The following is a 12,670-nucleotide window of genomic DNA, read 5'->3' as shown; positions in this document are numbered from 1 at the left end:
GGGAGGATGCCGGAGGGAACGATTTCATTACAAAGAAGTCTTGCACCTGTAGATGGCTATTGCAGGACCTTCCTGCAGGGAGAGCTTGAGCTAATGTCAAGTCCTTTGTTGCAGGGAGCTGGTAAAACGGGACTCGGCCTGTGCCCGCGGGAGGTGGGGAGAGCTTTTGTTAGCAGTACACGTGGGGTTGAGTGCTGAGAAGTGGAGCCTGCCCATAGCGCAGAGGAATAGCCTGAGCGTACACAGATCTGCCCTTGCACGGCTGTCCAGACCTCCGACACCCCCTTGGTTTGTGTTCTGGGGCTAGTGGAAGCACCAGGCAATAGGCCGGCTGGCCTCTATTGCTTGTTGGTGTAACTGCTGCCAGGAAACAGGCAGAAACCCTCTCAGTCAACTTTATTAGTAGCCAAAGTGTGATGGGCTGACGTTCTCCCCAGCTGTCGGGGTGGGAGGGTTTGTGGGATATGGAAGACAGCAGCCCCCTAGGAAATAAACAGAAGCCTCCAGCAGGCTTTGCACAGGGCATTGTTCAGCTGTCAGTTGCTAACATTTTCCACTACTGATTCCTGCCGGCTTCTGGTGGTGGTTGTCTGTTTGCACAAAGGCGGGAGGGAAGGGTTCTCCAGCTCCACAGCTCAGCTATTCTGGCATGGTCGTGGCGTTCCCAACTGTTCCATCCCTCTGCCACCCTTCGCACCATGCCCTGTTGGGCCCCTTCAGTCGTACTGAAGAGAAAGCCAGGGCCTGGGGGCAGCAAGAGAAATCTTGTGGAGAAGGAGGTGTTAGGAAAGGAAATCATTGTCTTCTAGCAGCTCTCCCCTTCCAGCAGGGTTTTCTCTCCCAGGCTAAAATCAGAACACTGAAGCATCGGCAGCCTCCCTCGTCTCTCCAGCCATTGTCTTCCTATAAACAGCCTGCAGTCTTACCCTTGGTTTCTCTCCGACCTCTTTCAGCAGTGAAGACCGCTGCTGCAGGACAGCTGACTAGCGTCAAGAAGGCCCAGGCCCTTCCAGCATCTCTTCCAAAAGCACCAGGGGCAGCAGAGAGCAGCGAGGAGTCCAGTGAGGAGTCAGACTCTGAGGAGGATCAGGTACCCCCGCAGGTAAGTAGCAAACAGACCACGCGGCTGTCAGGCGATGAGGAGGAAGCTCTGCTGAGCTGGCCTCTTTGAGAGCTGGGGTTTCGAGGAATGGTGACTAGCGAAACTCTGTCTGGAGCCCTTGCTCTTCAGGAAACCCAGCTCTGGGAAATGTCCGTCAGTGCTGGGGATCCCAGACAGCTGGCACAGGGACCTTTGCAACCAATGGGGCCTGGCTAGGGTTCGGAGGTTAGAAGCAATGGAGGGATTGGCTGCCTTGTGACAGCGATAATCATACAGGCCCATTCCTTCCCATAATTGGGCCTCTTTTTGTGCCGCTCCTGTAGAATAAATAAGCTGGGAAACAGCTGGATCCCCCCACAGTGGAGAATTCCCCCAGCCCAGGAGGGGTCCCCAAGCCCTGTAGCACCAGCATAACCCCCTGTCTCTTCTTCTCTCCATCCCCGCCCCCTCAAGCCTGGCAGGGATGTACTGACCAGAATCCTCTGTACTCCAGCTGTTCAGTGCTGCAGGGTGGCCCACGTGCCACCGGAGAAGCTGCCATAAATAAGAGCAGCCTCAGTGGCTTTTCTAACTTCTAGTGGGCCGGGGCATGGTTCTCCGCTCCCAGCAGTGCCTCCTGAACTGCACAATGCTCCAGATGTGCCCCACAGCCTTTCAGCTCCAGCTGCCTGGCTCCAGCTCTGCTCCCAGGTGTTTGAAATCATTGGTACCTGCTGGCTGGCCTCTGGGAGAGGGGCTAGGTGCTCTCCATCCCGTTCCCAGAAGTGTCCGTGCCGCGCAAAGCGCCAGCCTAGTTGGCCCTGTTGTTGGGAGTCGGGGATAGAAATGGGATGCCCCTGTGTTGTGGATGACCAGAAAGCTGTGTGCTCCCCAGCTGGCAGGCTGGCACAAGGGCTCCTTTATTAAGAGGGTTGATATTTTAGAGGTACATAAAAGCAGTCAGTGATTTTTTGAGCTCTTAAATCACGGCCGAAAATGTTTAGACACCTTGGATCCACAGCCCCTTGGATGGCATCTCGCACCAGATGTCCTATCCGAGAAACCTGCGAGATCCCACGGAGCCCCGGCATGTAGAAGCTTGGGTGTCTGCTGGGTGTGGGAGGCCACACACGTAGCCTGGCTTGTAACTGACACCAGGAGACTGATCGCTTCCCCTGCCCTCCTCTCTTTGTATTCACTTGCTTCTGCCAATAGTCTACCTCCCCAGAGCATGGTGTTCCTTCCAGGGCTATCCCGTCAACCCCCGGTGGCCACTGCCCTCCCATTTGGGGAAGTGATAGGCCTGGACTGTGATGAAATGCTACACATTCTTGTTAATCATCATTGTAAACCACGTGGGGTGTATGAAAAGAGAGGGAGAGCACATTTCCCAGGGGGCTCTTGTCCTGTTCTCTATCTCGGTATGTCCCCATCAGCCTGGGATCTGAGCACAGAGGCTTACTTGGCTATGCATTGTCCTCCTGCAAAATGGGGTCTAATTCCCTGGACTTCCAGGCTCCTCAACTCTGTTGCTGTATTTCTTTAAAAGTCACCATGCTGTCTTGACATTCCTCCTTTCTTGTCTGGCCTAGCAACTGGCCCAGGTGAAACCTAAACCTGCCCCAGCCGCAAAGCCTCTGGGCACGGCCGGGCCCATGCTGCCCACTGGAAAAGGGGCCAACAGAGTGGCCAGCAGCCCTGCGAAGCCAGCTGCTGCCACAGTTGGCCAAGCGCCCGAGAGCTCGAGCTCCGATTCCTCGGACAGCGAGGAGGAAGAGAAGCCGGTAAGCCAGGTAAGAAAGAAATGCTGGGTGTGCAGAGCCACACGCGGCGCTGCAAGGAGATCTGGTGGAGCCTGTGGGCCTGGACTGGCGGAGTGTCCTCCAGAGGCTGGCTGGGGCTTGCAGTGCGACTCTAACAGCCACGGTAAGCACAGTTACCCCAATGCAGGGGGGGAAAGAAATCCCTGTCGCCTCGACTGAGAAGGCTGCAGTTCTCCCCCTCAAACTGGCTCTTTCCTGGTAAGAGCACCCTGCTGAAAACTTCCTTTTCAGCTCTCAGCAGTTCCCCGCAGGCCTGTCTTGCTGGCCGCCTCCCAGATAATGGCTCCGGGCTCACGTCAGTGCTGTCTCGTAGCTTCCCCTGCACCTCTTTACACTAAAGATCTGGAGTGACCAGACCATCTCTCTCCCTCTCCATCTGTCTTTGATTTGAGCTGTTGCTGCTGCCCCCAGCCACAGACTGAGGGGTAGCCAGAGCAGCGGGCACAAGCTGCGTCCCTGAGGGCTTTCTCCTCCCTCTGTTACTGAGGAGACTCTGAGGTTTGGTAGCACCTTCGATTTGAGGATCTTCACTCCTTTTACAGATTGCCTCGGGTATCGTAACTTCCTCAGCACCACCGGTGATGCAGGTGGCATTTTCCTCATTGTGCCCATGGGGAAACTGAGTCACGGAGGTGAAGTGACTTGCCCTTGAGCTGCGTGAGAGAGATTTCCCCCCCCCGATCATCTAGGCCCTCACCATGAGAGCTCCCAGGCTTCGGGGTACGCTGGATGCTCTGGAAAGCTCAGGGAAATTATGAATCCCCCACCCCCAGTTTGTCTAAAATGTTCCTTGTTTCCTTCTCCCTGCCCTCAGCCCCTTCCTCCTTCCTGCCTGAAGCATGGGGCTGCCTCAGGTAAAGCTGCTGCCCCTGCAGGGAAGGGTGCGCAAGCAAATGCCCCTGCATTGCTGAGCCCTTCTGCCAAGGGCAAAGGTCCCGTCACAGCCGCAGGAAAAGCAGGACTTCACGCTGCAGGCAGGGCCACCCAGAGCCAGGCGGCGCCGCCCGCACCCAGCAAAGGCCGGGAGAGCCCGGACAGCAGCAGTTCCTCCGACAGCGAGGAGGAGGAGGACATGGCCAAGCAGCCCCTGAAGCCTGGTAAGAGATGCTGTTCTGGGGGACTTCCAGTAGTGGTTGCGGGCAGCCAGCCCAGCAAGCAGCATGGAGAACGAGGGTTCGCTGTGCACTGGGCCTGGCTTAGCTGGCGGGATGGGTCTCGCTAACCCACGAGGCTGTGAGTGACAAGAAGCAGCAGGCTCCTTGTAGAGGAGCGGACGCTCTCTGCAGCACACGTCTCTGGGGAGCCCCGCTGCAGCCTGTATCCGGGAGCGACGCCCAGAGAGAGCTCTCGGGCGCGCGCTGGGCTGGACCAGTGGGAGGACTTCAGTGGGCACTTTGCTTCTCCAGCAGGGGCGCCCCAGAAGCAGGGAGCGACGAAGGAGGCCGACAGCACCTCTTCAGAGTCCAGCGAGGAAGAAGAGCAGCCTTCGCAGGTGAGGGGTCCTGTACCCTGCGGGCTGGGGCTGTTGCCTTTCTCCTCTGCTCTGTAAGATGGAGCAGACACCGGGCCAGAGTCAGCACCGGGGTAAACCACTGCTGCCGCCCTGGAGTCCTAAAGTTGCACCCGCTCCGGCGGCTGGGTGGGGCGGTTGAAGGGTGCTGGGCTTCAGGTGCCTCCCGTGGAGGGGGGGGACGGGACGGGACTTTGAACTCGGGTGTTCGGGACCCTCCTGCACGCTGACGGACAGATCGCAGCGCGGCTCTGCCCTTGCCTGGTGCTGTACTGACATGGCCGTCGAATAAAATGGCATGTACTGGAAGCCTGGTGCCCTGCAGCACTGAAATAGCCAAACAAGGGAGACTATCCGTGCTCATAGCAGCAACGTGTATTTGTAACTAAACCCATGTCTAAGCCAGTAAACCCCCTTTATTAGTAATATCTAGGGAGCGCAGTACATCTGTAATGCATCAGCTTTGCATGCAAGCACAGGAATGTACTGATGGTCAAAAACCTCCCCAGGCACATTTAACCGGGAGAGAGCAAAGGAGCAAATATACAGTGGATTACGACATATGTCATAAACTCGTCAAGCAGCCATATACATAACCTCCCTGTTTGGGTTTCGTTCCGTGAGCTACCCCAGCTGTGCCACTCCCCGCCACCCAGCTGCCCAGCACTGGGGTACGCCCAGCACTGGGGTACCCCCAGCACACTCCTGTACCCACCTCCATGGCCCGGGGTGTGGGACAGGAGAGGGGCTAATAATGGAGCAGTGGGGTAGAGCCCAAGGTTCAGTGGGCTCCCTACAAACCCCTGGTCTCCCTGTGTCGTGTGTTGGTAGGTGCACTTTGCTTCTGTCTCTCCGCTTTCCAGTGGCCCCAGATCACGAAGGGCAGCTGAGGGGAGCCTGCCAACCTGGAGGGCTGCTCAAGGGGCAGTTGGGGGAGGCAGTTAAAATGCCCTGGGTGAAGGCAAGAGGGTCCAGCCCCGGTGACGGTGTGTCTCACTCAGCGTATGTGTGCTCTTCAGTCCCTTCTCACAGGTTATCTAGGTCTTCCTAAGGCTCCAGCAGCACCCCAAGGGCAAAAACCTGCTTCCCTGACCTCCCCCAAACCGGGGTGTAGAAAAGCAGCCGCCGTTGCCAGCACCCTCGCCAAACCTGGGAAAGCAGGCTTGCCTGACGCCACGGAGAGTGACAGCAGCGACTCCGACACGGATGCTGAGGAGATGGCAGCCGAACAGAAGGCAGGTTAGTCCTAGGGCTGTGATCTAGCTTGCAAACCCGAGCAGCTTTAGAGCTGGCTCCTAAATGTGCGCTATATCCGGGCTCCAGACACCCTAGACCATGGAGTAATCTTCCAAGGGAAGTGGTGGAAACCCCATCAGCTGGGACTTTCAGATGAGCTTGGAGAATATATGCTGCGGGGACAAATCTGCATTGGCAGGGGCTGAAGTAGATGATCTATTAGGTCTTCTCCGTCTCTGAAATCTGAGTCCAGGTGAAGAGTGCGAATCACAAGTCCACCGTGTCCTTTACTGTGACAGTCTGCTGCTGCCCCCTGCTGGACACCTCCAGCAACATTGCAAGCTGTCGTGGGCTTCTGCATCCTTTCGGGAGGGGGTGGTTGGGAAGTTTTGGGAAGCATACACCTGCTCAGTTATACAGCTTACAGGGTGTTCCCATGTGCAAGGCTATTCTGAATCCTGAAGTTTAACTAACATTTCTAGTGATAGTTGCCAAACTTCTTTCTAAAGTCAAAGACCAGCGAGCAATGCGATCTCTCTAACCTGATAACTTGCGAGGTGTTTGTCTTCAAATATATGCTGCACTTCTCCTGGGAACCATTTTTGATTGGAAAATGTCTCAACACTTGATAAATGCCGATTTAAGAATCACTTTATCAAATGCTACCAACAAAATACTCACCTGCTACATCTTCCATGGAGCTTTCTCTGTTACGTGTCATTCAGAAATGTTTGTTTGGGGAAGAGCCAGCCAAAGGGAAACACAAGGGAACAGAGCTATTTGGTGGATGATTGAAACAGAATGTATGAACATACTGGGTCAGACCAAAGGTCCATCTAGCCCAGTATCCTGTCTTCCGACACTAGCCAGAGCCAGGTGCCCCAGAGGGAATGAACAGAACAGGTAATCAAGTGATCCATTCCCTGTCACTCATTCCCAGCTTCTGGCAAACTGAGGCTAGGGACACCATCCCTGCCCATCCTGGCTAATAGTCATTGATGGACCTATCCTCCATGAACTTATCACATTCTTTTTTTTGAACCCTGTTATAGTCTTGGCCTTCACAACATCCTCTGGCAAGGAGTTCCACAGGCTGGCTGACTGCGTTGTGTGCAAACATACTTCCTTTTGTTTGTTTTAAACCTGCTGCCTATTCATTTCATTTGGTGACCCCTATTTTTTGTGTTATGAGAAGGAGTAAATAACACTTCCATATTTACTTTCTCCGCACCAGTCATGATTTTATCGACCTCTATCATATCCCCCCTTAGTCATCTCTTTTCCAAGCTGAAAAGTCCCAGCCTTGTTAATCTCTCCTCCATATATGGCAGCCGTTCCATACCCCCATCATTTTTGTGTGGTTAAAAACCTTTCTCCCCACCGCCATTGAATGGTTGTAAGTGAATAGTAGAAATCCAAGACTGAAAGATCTGTTTGGGTTTCGTCGGTATCCTCCCTACACAGCTGTGTTGTGGTCTGTGATGATCAGGAAGTCAGACAAGATGTCTGCAAGGGATCGCTGTAATCTAGAATCTACTCTCAAAGTCGAGGGATGTAAGAGCATTGTCTTGAGACAGTCGTAGTGCAAGTTGCCCACGTACAGCCATGTCTGTACACCTGCAGATCCAGCCAGTGCTCTTAATCTGGGCCTCTCTTGAGTAGAGACTTAAAATTCTCAAATTGTTTGGTTTTTCGTTTGGGGGTTTTTTTAGGGCACACATTGGGGACCAGAATGCCCTGTTCTGTTCATTCCCTCTGAAGCATCTGGTCTGACCCAGTTCGGCCATTCGTATGAGCCCTTTGGACTCTTAATTTGTAGCCCAAACCTGGCTTTTGTACTCTGAGTTAATGGACTTCCCCCACTCCCCCTCACAGAGCCCTGTAACAATACACCATTATGTTTCTGGGGAGATTAGTGCCTATTTCTATATGACACCACTACCTACAAATTACCGTGTCTGGGGGCGGGGACTGAAGGCGTCTCTTAAACACCAGCCTCTCTCGAGCGGGTTGGGTCATAACCAAATCTCTTCCCTAAATCCTCTTCTTTAAATTGTGTCCACAGAGAGCAAGTCGTCCTCTTCTGGGGCGGTCGCCGCAAAAGTGGCCTCTAGCAAAGAGACGGCGGCAGGGAAAGTGGGAGAAGGAGGCGCCAGCTACAAAGCCTCGCGGGCAAAGAAAGCCCTGGTGGTGACTCAGAATGCTGGCGGTCTGGCGGGCGTTCCGGGGACGCCGTCCCCGTATGCTCTACTGTCCATCGCTCAGTCGGAGAGAGAGAGCTCGATGAGCGACAGCGAAGACGGGGTTACCACTGCTGCCAAGGCTCCGGGAGGGCCAGCGCCGGGGGAGCTGGAGGGAGGGAAGAAGAAGCAGAAGAAAGTGAAGAAAACCCCTGCGGCCTCAGCCAAGGCTTTGAAAGCAGCGAAAGCACCAAAACGTGGGGACAAAGAGAACAAGAAGCAGAAATCCTCCGTGAAAAGGAAGCTGGCAGCAGGGGACGCCGGCCCTGCGGAGCCCAAGCCAAAGAAGCTGAAAAGCAGCCTCGAGACTCCCAAAAAGAAGAAAAGCAAAGGGGAGAGACCAGCCAGCAGCAAGGAGAAGAAGAAGAAAGCCAGTAAAAGTAAGGGCCCTGCTGCTGTCCCTCACCCGGTTCGACTGTCCCCGCTCCTCTGTAGACAGGCCAGTGCCCGCTGCTCACCCCAACGCTGGTCTCCACTGCAGGACCCCCTAAATGGCACCCCAGGGCCTGGTTCCTAAGGGTTAGCTTGGGGCTCCGCTGCCGCCCCCCAAATCCAGTCAAGGGTTGAGCTGAACTAGTTAAGCAAGCGACTGAATAAATGTTACCCCGGGTCAGAGAACGACTCTGCTATTAAAAGGTGGCTGCGGGCAGTGACGAGCTCTGCTTCCGACGGCGGCCTGCCCACCTGCCTGGCTTAGGCACCGGGCACGTGTCTGTCCGCAGAGCGGTCCTGCCGCCCTTGCTAGTCCGTCGCAGCGATGCTTGGAGGGAGGAGTTTGTCTGCTTCTGCCCCTTCTCCAGAAATGCCCTTATGCCCCGGCCCTTCGCTCTGGGCCCCCTCCCTTCCCCACTCTGAATGCCGGCAGGACCCAGTCGGCAGGCTTAGTGCTGCCAGTTACAAGCTGCCAGTTACAAGCTGTACAGAGCTGTTCCTGGGGCCACTGGTGAAACCCTGCAGCGCTGTGAGTGCCTGCCCGGCCCTAAAGGGCTGAAGCCGAGCTGGCTGGCAATGCCAGCTCCCAGCTGGTGCCTGACAAAGGCCCCAGGCATGTTCTGAGAAACAGAGGGTGAAGTTCCCAGCCAGGCAGGATGGAGGTTGGGGTTGTGATCAGCGCCAGCTCCCCGAGTGCACGGCAGAAGTGCTGATGAGCTGGGTGTTCTCAGTGACCCCATGTTGGAAAGGCTCTGCATGGAGCTGTCGTCTTCACAGCGCCAGCCTGGCACTCCCGCGCTTCACAGCGGGCCCTGCCTGGCTGCGTATTGTTAGGGTACGTTCCAGCGGGGCAGTGAGCCACAGCGATCCCCGAAGATGACTCCGTGCCGTTAGCGCTGCTCGGGGGGCGAGAGAGAGAGAATGGAGCTGGGCTGCACTTTGTCACTTCCGAGTAAAAGAGCAGTTTCTGCCCCTGCCCTGCAGGTAGCCCCTGCTAAGGCTTTGCCTTCCGCACCAGTGCATTGTAGATTCCCACGGTACCTGGCAGAGCACAGGACTGCAGACTGGAGGTGCCAGCTCCCGGAGGGAGGGGCCAAAATAAAGGACAGAAAAGGGAGAGGACGATCGAAACCCCAGCAGATCCTGTTCGATCATGCAAAAATCCAACTTCTCGTCCGGGAGAGGGGCCCGGCAGCGCAGTGTGGGGTAGATGGACAGGCTGTCCAGGGTGGGCTTTGTGGGGTGCTCCAGCCCTACAAGAATTAAGACCTCGTAGAACAGTTTTGCTCATGTTGCTCTTCTGTTTCTTAATTGTATGTGTATTCAGTGCCAGTGATCTCCCAGCCTGGCTCTCCCCCACACATGCCCCATCTTGGAGAACCCCCAATTCACTTCGCAGTATCAGCTGCGGTGGGAATGTGCCCCGGGCTGTGTCACCACAGAGTTGTGCCCAGTCCATGTGAGCGGGCTGAAATGTTAGCACAGGCCCTAGCTGCCGCTGCCCCCGTCAGTGCCTCCGGCCCGAGAGACGCCTGCATGTGCCCTGTGCAGCGTAGGATAGAATGGGGCATGCTCTCAAAAGCATTCCAGCTTCCCTCTCAAAGTGTCCCTCGGGCGCAGGTGGGCCCTGAGCAGCAGGGCTGGGCATTCACTGCCACCATTGCTAGCTTGATGGAGCAATGCAAGGCAAGGGTGGGGAAGCTGCTAGCAGGGGCACAGCCAAAGGCTTGCTGGGCGAGGCAGAGACACCCCCCGCCCCCCCTGCCTCTCAGCAGTGTCTGACCCCCAGTGCAGCTCTGACCCAGTCCCCTTTCACATGCACCCCGGTCCTTTTGTCTCTCCCAGAGAAGAAGGCCGCGAAAGACAAGAAGAAGAAGAAAAGCAAGAAGGCCACATCTGGAGCGGAGGCGAGCACAGACGGGTCTGCTTCCACCCACAAAAAAAAGAAAAAAAAGGTGGGCGGGTGTGTACACACTTCCATCCCCCCAGAGCTGGGTGGGAGAGGGCTGGCCTCTGTCTTGTCCCTAGTAGGCAGGTACCCAGAGCACAAAGTGATCAGCATCCGTGGCTCCCTTCTCCAGCATCTCAGCAGCAGCGTCTGGTTGCATGGCCAGACTGAGCTGCACCCTACAGCTGGCCCCTTCAAGGCGTGGCAGCATCAGTGGTGTTGGAGAGGGATGGACTGACCTGGTCTTCGTGTCAGACGAGCCCTCTGACCTGCGTGGGGGCGGGTGGGTGCTGAGAGGGGCAGTGGCTGGCACTGCTGGAGGGAATGGGTTTTCCCTTGGCTGTGCTAACGCTTAGACTCGCTCACTCCTGCCTGAGTTCCTGGCTGTGTGTGGAGGGAGTGCTCCATGCCGCCCTGCTCCTGCTGATAAAGAGAGCTTTGCTCCAGGGGGCTCACGCCTCTCCCCAGCAAAGAGAGCACGGTGGGGAAGCCCTGGCTGCGCTTCCCAGCAGGCTCTGCAATCACTTTGCAGAGAGAAATGAATCACTCGGCTAAAAACTGCAGGGGAGGGCAGGGGGTGAAGGGGAGAGGGTGGGGAAAAGAGGCAGGAGAGAGGAGTAACAGTAGGAGCAAAGCCTCTGGACAACTGGAAAGCTGATCTCAGCCACCCGATGAAACTGTCTGTGAGGAGGAAATGTCCATTTCTATGGAGTTAGCAAGGAAGCCTCCAGCGACTGTCGCCGGCTGTAGAATTGGCTCTGCTGGGTCCAGTTCATACGGGGGTTTTACCGATTTTACTTTCCGTTTTTTCCTAGAAGAAGAAAGATGCTGAGCTCGAGGGATCCTTGTGAGAAGGTAAGTGGGCCATGGAGACATGTCCTTAGCTCTTTGAACTCCAAACCCTGAGACCTGTATTCTTGGGTGGCGAGGAGCTGTTCTGTGGCACCTGACTCAGCCTGTTTTAAAACATGGCCTTTAACAAGCGACCTCCGTGCCCTGGTGGGGAGTGGACCCATACCCGTGCATAGGAAAAAGTCGTGTGGAAAAAGCACCATGCAGGGCTCAGTCTTTCCCCCTTGAAGTCCTGCCCAAGCTTTCAGTGGGAGGAGAGTGAGATGGGACCTTTTTCTCCTGATGTACATATTAGGTTTTCACGGAGTTCACCAGGAATGGGTCACCACAAAGCATGGCTCTGAGAACAACTGGATCCACAGAGTTAAGCAATAGTGACAGGACAGCTCGCCAGGCCCCTGTCAGTTCTCCTGAAGATCTGTCTGCGCAGGACTCGCATCTGGGCCTCTGCTCCCAGCACAGGATCCGGAATTCCCTGAGCCCTGGCGGTTTTGGTCCCTAAGGGCAGCTGTAGTGCCAGGAAGTATAAGCAAGTCTCCCCAACTGGCTGGCTCTGCACCAGCCCCTGAGCTTACGGGCTGGCCCAGAACCTTCCAGCCAGTTCCTAATTGTCACCAGCGACACGCCGTGCAGGAACTGCCTCTCTGGTCACAGCACTGCCAACCTCAAGAGGCCAAAAATCACAGGGTGGAGGGGTTGGTTTGTTTGTTTGAGACAATGTATTGTGTGTGTTGCGGGTCTCCTCTGATTGTTGATCTCCTCCCCCTCTGGGCCAGGTGCTAGAGTAGAGGAGAAGCACGGGTGCCCCACTGCTCCCAGGAGAGGAGGGGTCAGAGTCACCCTGAGCTGCTGGGCTCTTTGGCTCCAGGTTGACCAGCTCTGATTTGGTTATTCTGCCCCAGGAGGCAGGCACATGGGACAGACAGCCAATCCAAGGGCTCAGATTCACTAGCAGGCTGGCACTTCTCTCCCCAGCACTGGGCTGGCTCCAGTGCCAGCCAGAATTGCATCTCACCCGAGCATTGGCAGTGCTGTAGTCAGCTTTCCGGCTTCCTCGCAGCCCCAGCTGCGAGTGCCGCTGGCACCCTTTATTTGTGGTCAACAACTCCTGCGTTGCTGGTATTACTTTCCCTATTCAAACAGCGTAGGACTCTGCCCCCGCTCCTCTCAGGGCTTGAGGGACATTTGAACTTAGACAATAGAAGTGAAGGTGCTACTAGTCATGGGGGAATTTGTCCATCTCTCTCTTACTGACCTTTCTCTGGGAGTCTTTACTTCCTGCTCAACTGAGAACTGACAGGCTGGTTCACAGGGTGGCCCACGAATGCCAGTGCTGGGGGGATGGAAGTGCAAGGCTCACACTCAAACCTCCTACCACCGCCTTGGGGACCAAAATGCATTCAGAGCTTGGAGCTCCACTTCTCTAGCACAAGGGCACCAAGACCTAGGAGTGAGAATCCGGCATCCAAAATTCCAAGCCAAGGACCCTTTTTGCTTTTGGATACAAGCCCAAGGGAAGCTCATTTTGTCCTGACGGTTTGTGAGTGA

The 12,670-nt window shown here is 55.7% G+C and overlaps 1 protein-coding gene across 3 annotated transcripts in view; it reads left to right on the top strand.

Moving 5' to 3' along the window:
• TCOF1 (treacle ribosome biogenesis factor 1) overlaps positions 1 to 12,670 on the top strand; it is a 37,955-nt gene that overhangs the window by 24,510 nt on the left and 775 nt on the right. Inside the window, exons 10-17 of one of the 3 annotated variants that reach the window (XM_074960297.1) lie at positions 954 to 1,102; positions 2,674 to 2,874; positions 3,719 to 4,001; positions 4,314 to 4,396; positions 5,434 to 5,653; positions 7,716 to 8,270; positions 10,168 to 10,277; positions 11,086 to 11,125. In XM_074960297.1, coding sequence (XP_074816398.1) covers positions 954 to 1,102; positions 2,674 to 2,874; positions 3,719 to 4,001; positions 4,314 to 4,396; positions 5,434 to 5,653; positions 7,716 to 8,270; positions 10,168 to 10,277; positions 11,086 to 11,121 — 1,637 coding nt within the window. In that variant the 3' untranslated portion in view covers positions 11,122 to 11,125. Of the gene's footprint in view, positions 1 to 953; positions 1,103 to 2,673; positions 2,875 to 3,718; positions 4,002 to 4,310; positions 4,397 to 5,433; positions 5,654 to 7,715; positions 8,271 to 10,167; positions 10,278 to 11,085; positions 11,126 to 12,670 lie in introns of all 3 variants that reach the window. The other 2 variants (XM_074960296.1, XM_074960295.1) reach the window with 2 other exon arrangements.

Source organism: Natator depressus, chromosome 8, assembly GCF_965152275.1.
Source record: "Natator depressus isolate rNatDep1 chromosome 8, rNatDep2.hap1, whole genome shotgun sequence".
Lineage (NCBI taxonomy): Eukaryota > Metazoa > Chordata > Testudines > Cheloniidae > Natator > Natator depressus.
This window is presented reverse-complemented; position numbering and strand designations above follow the sequence as displayed.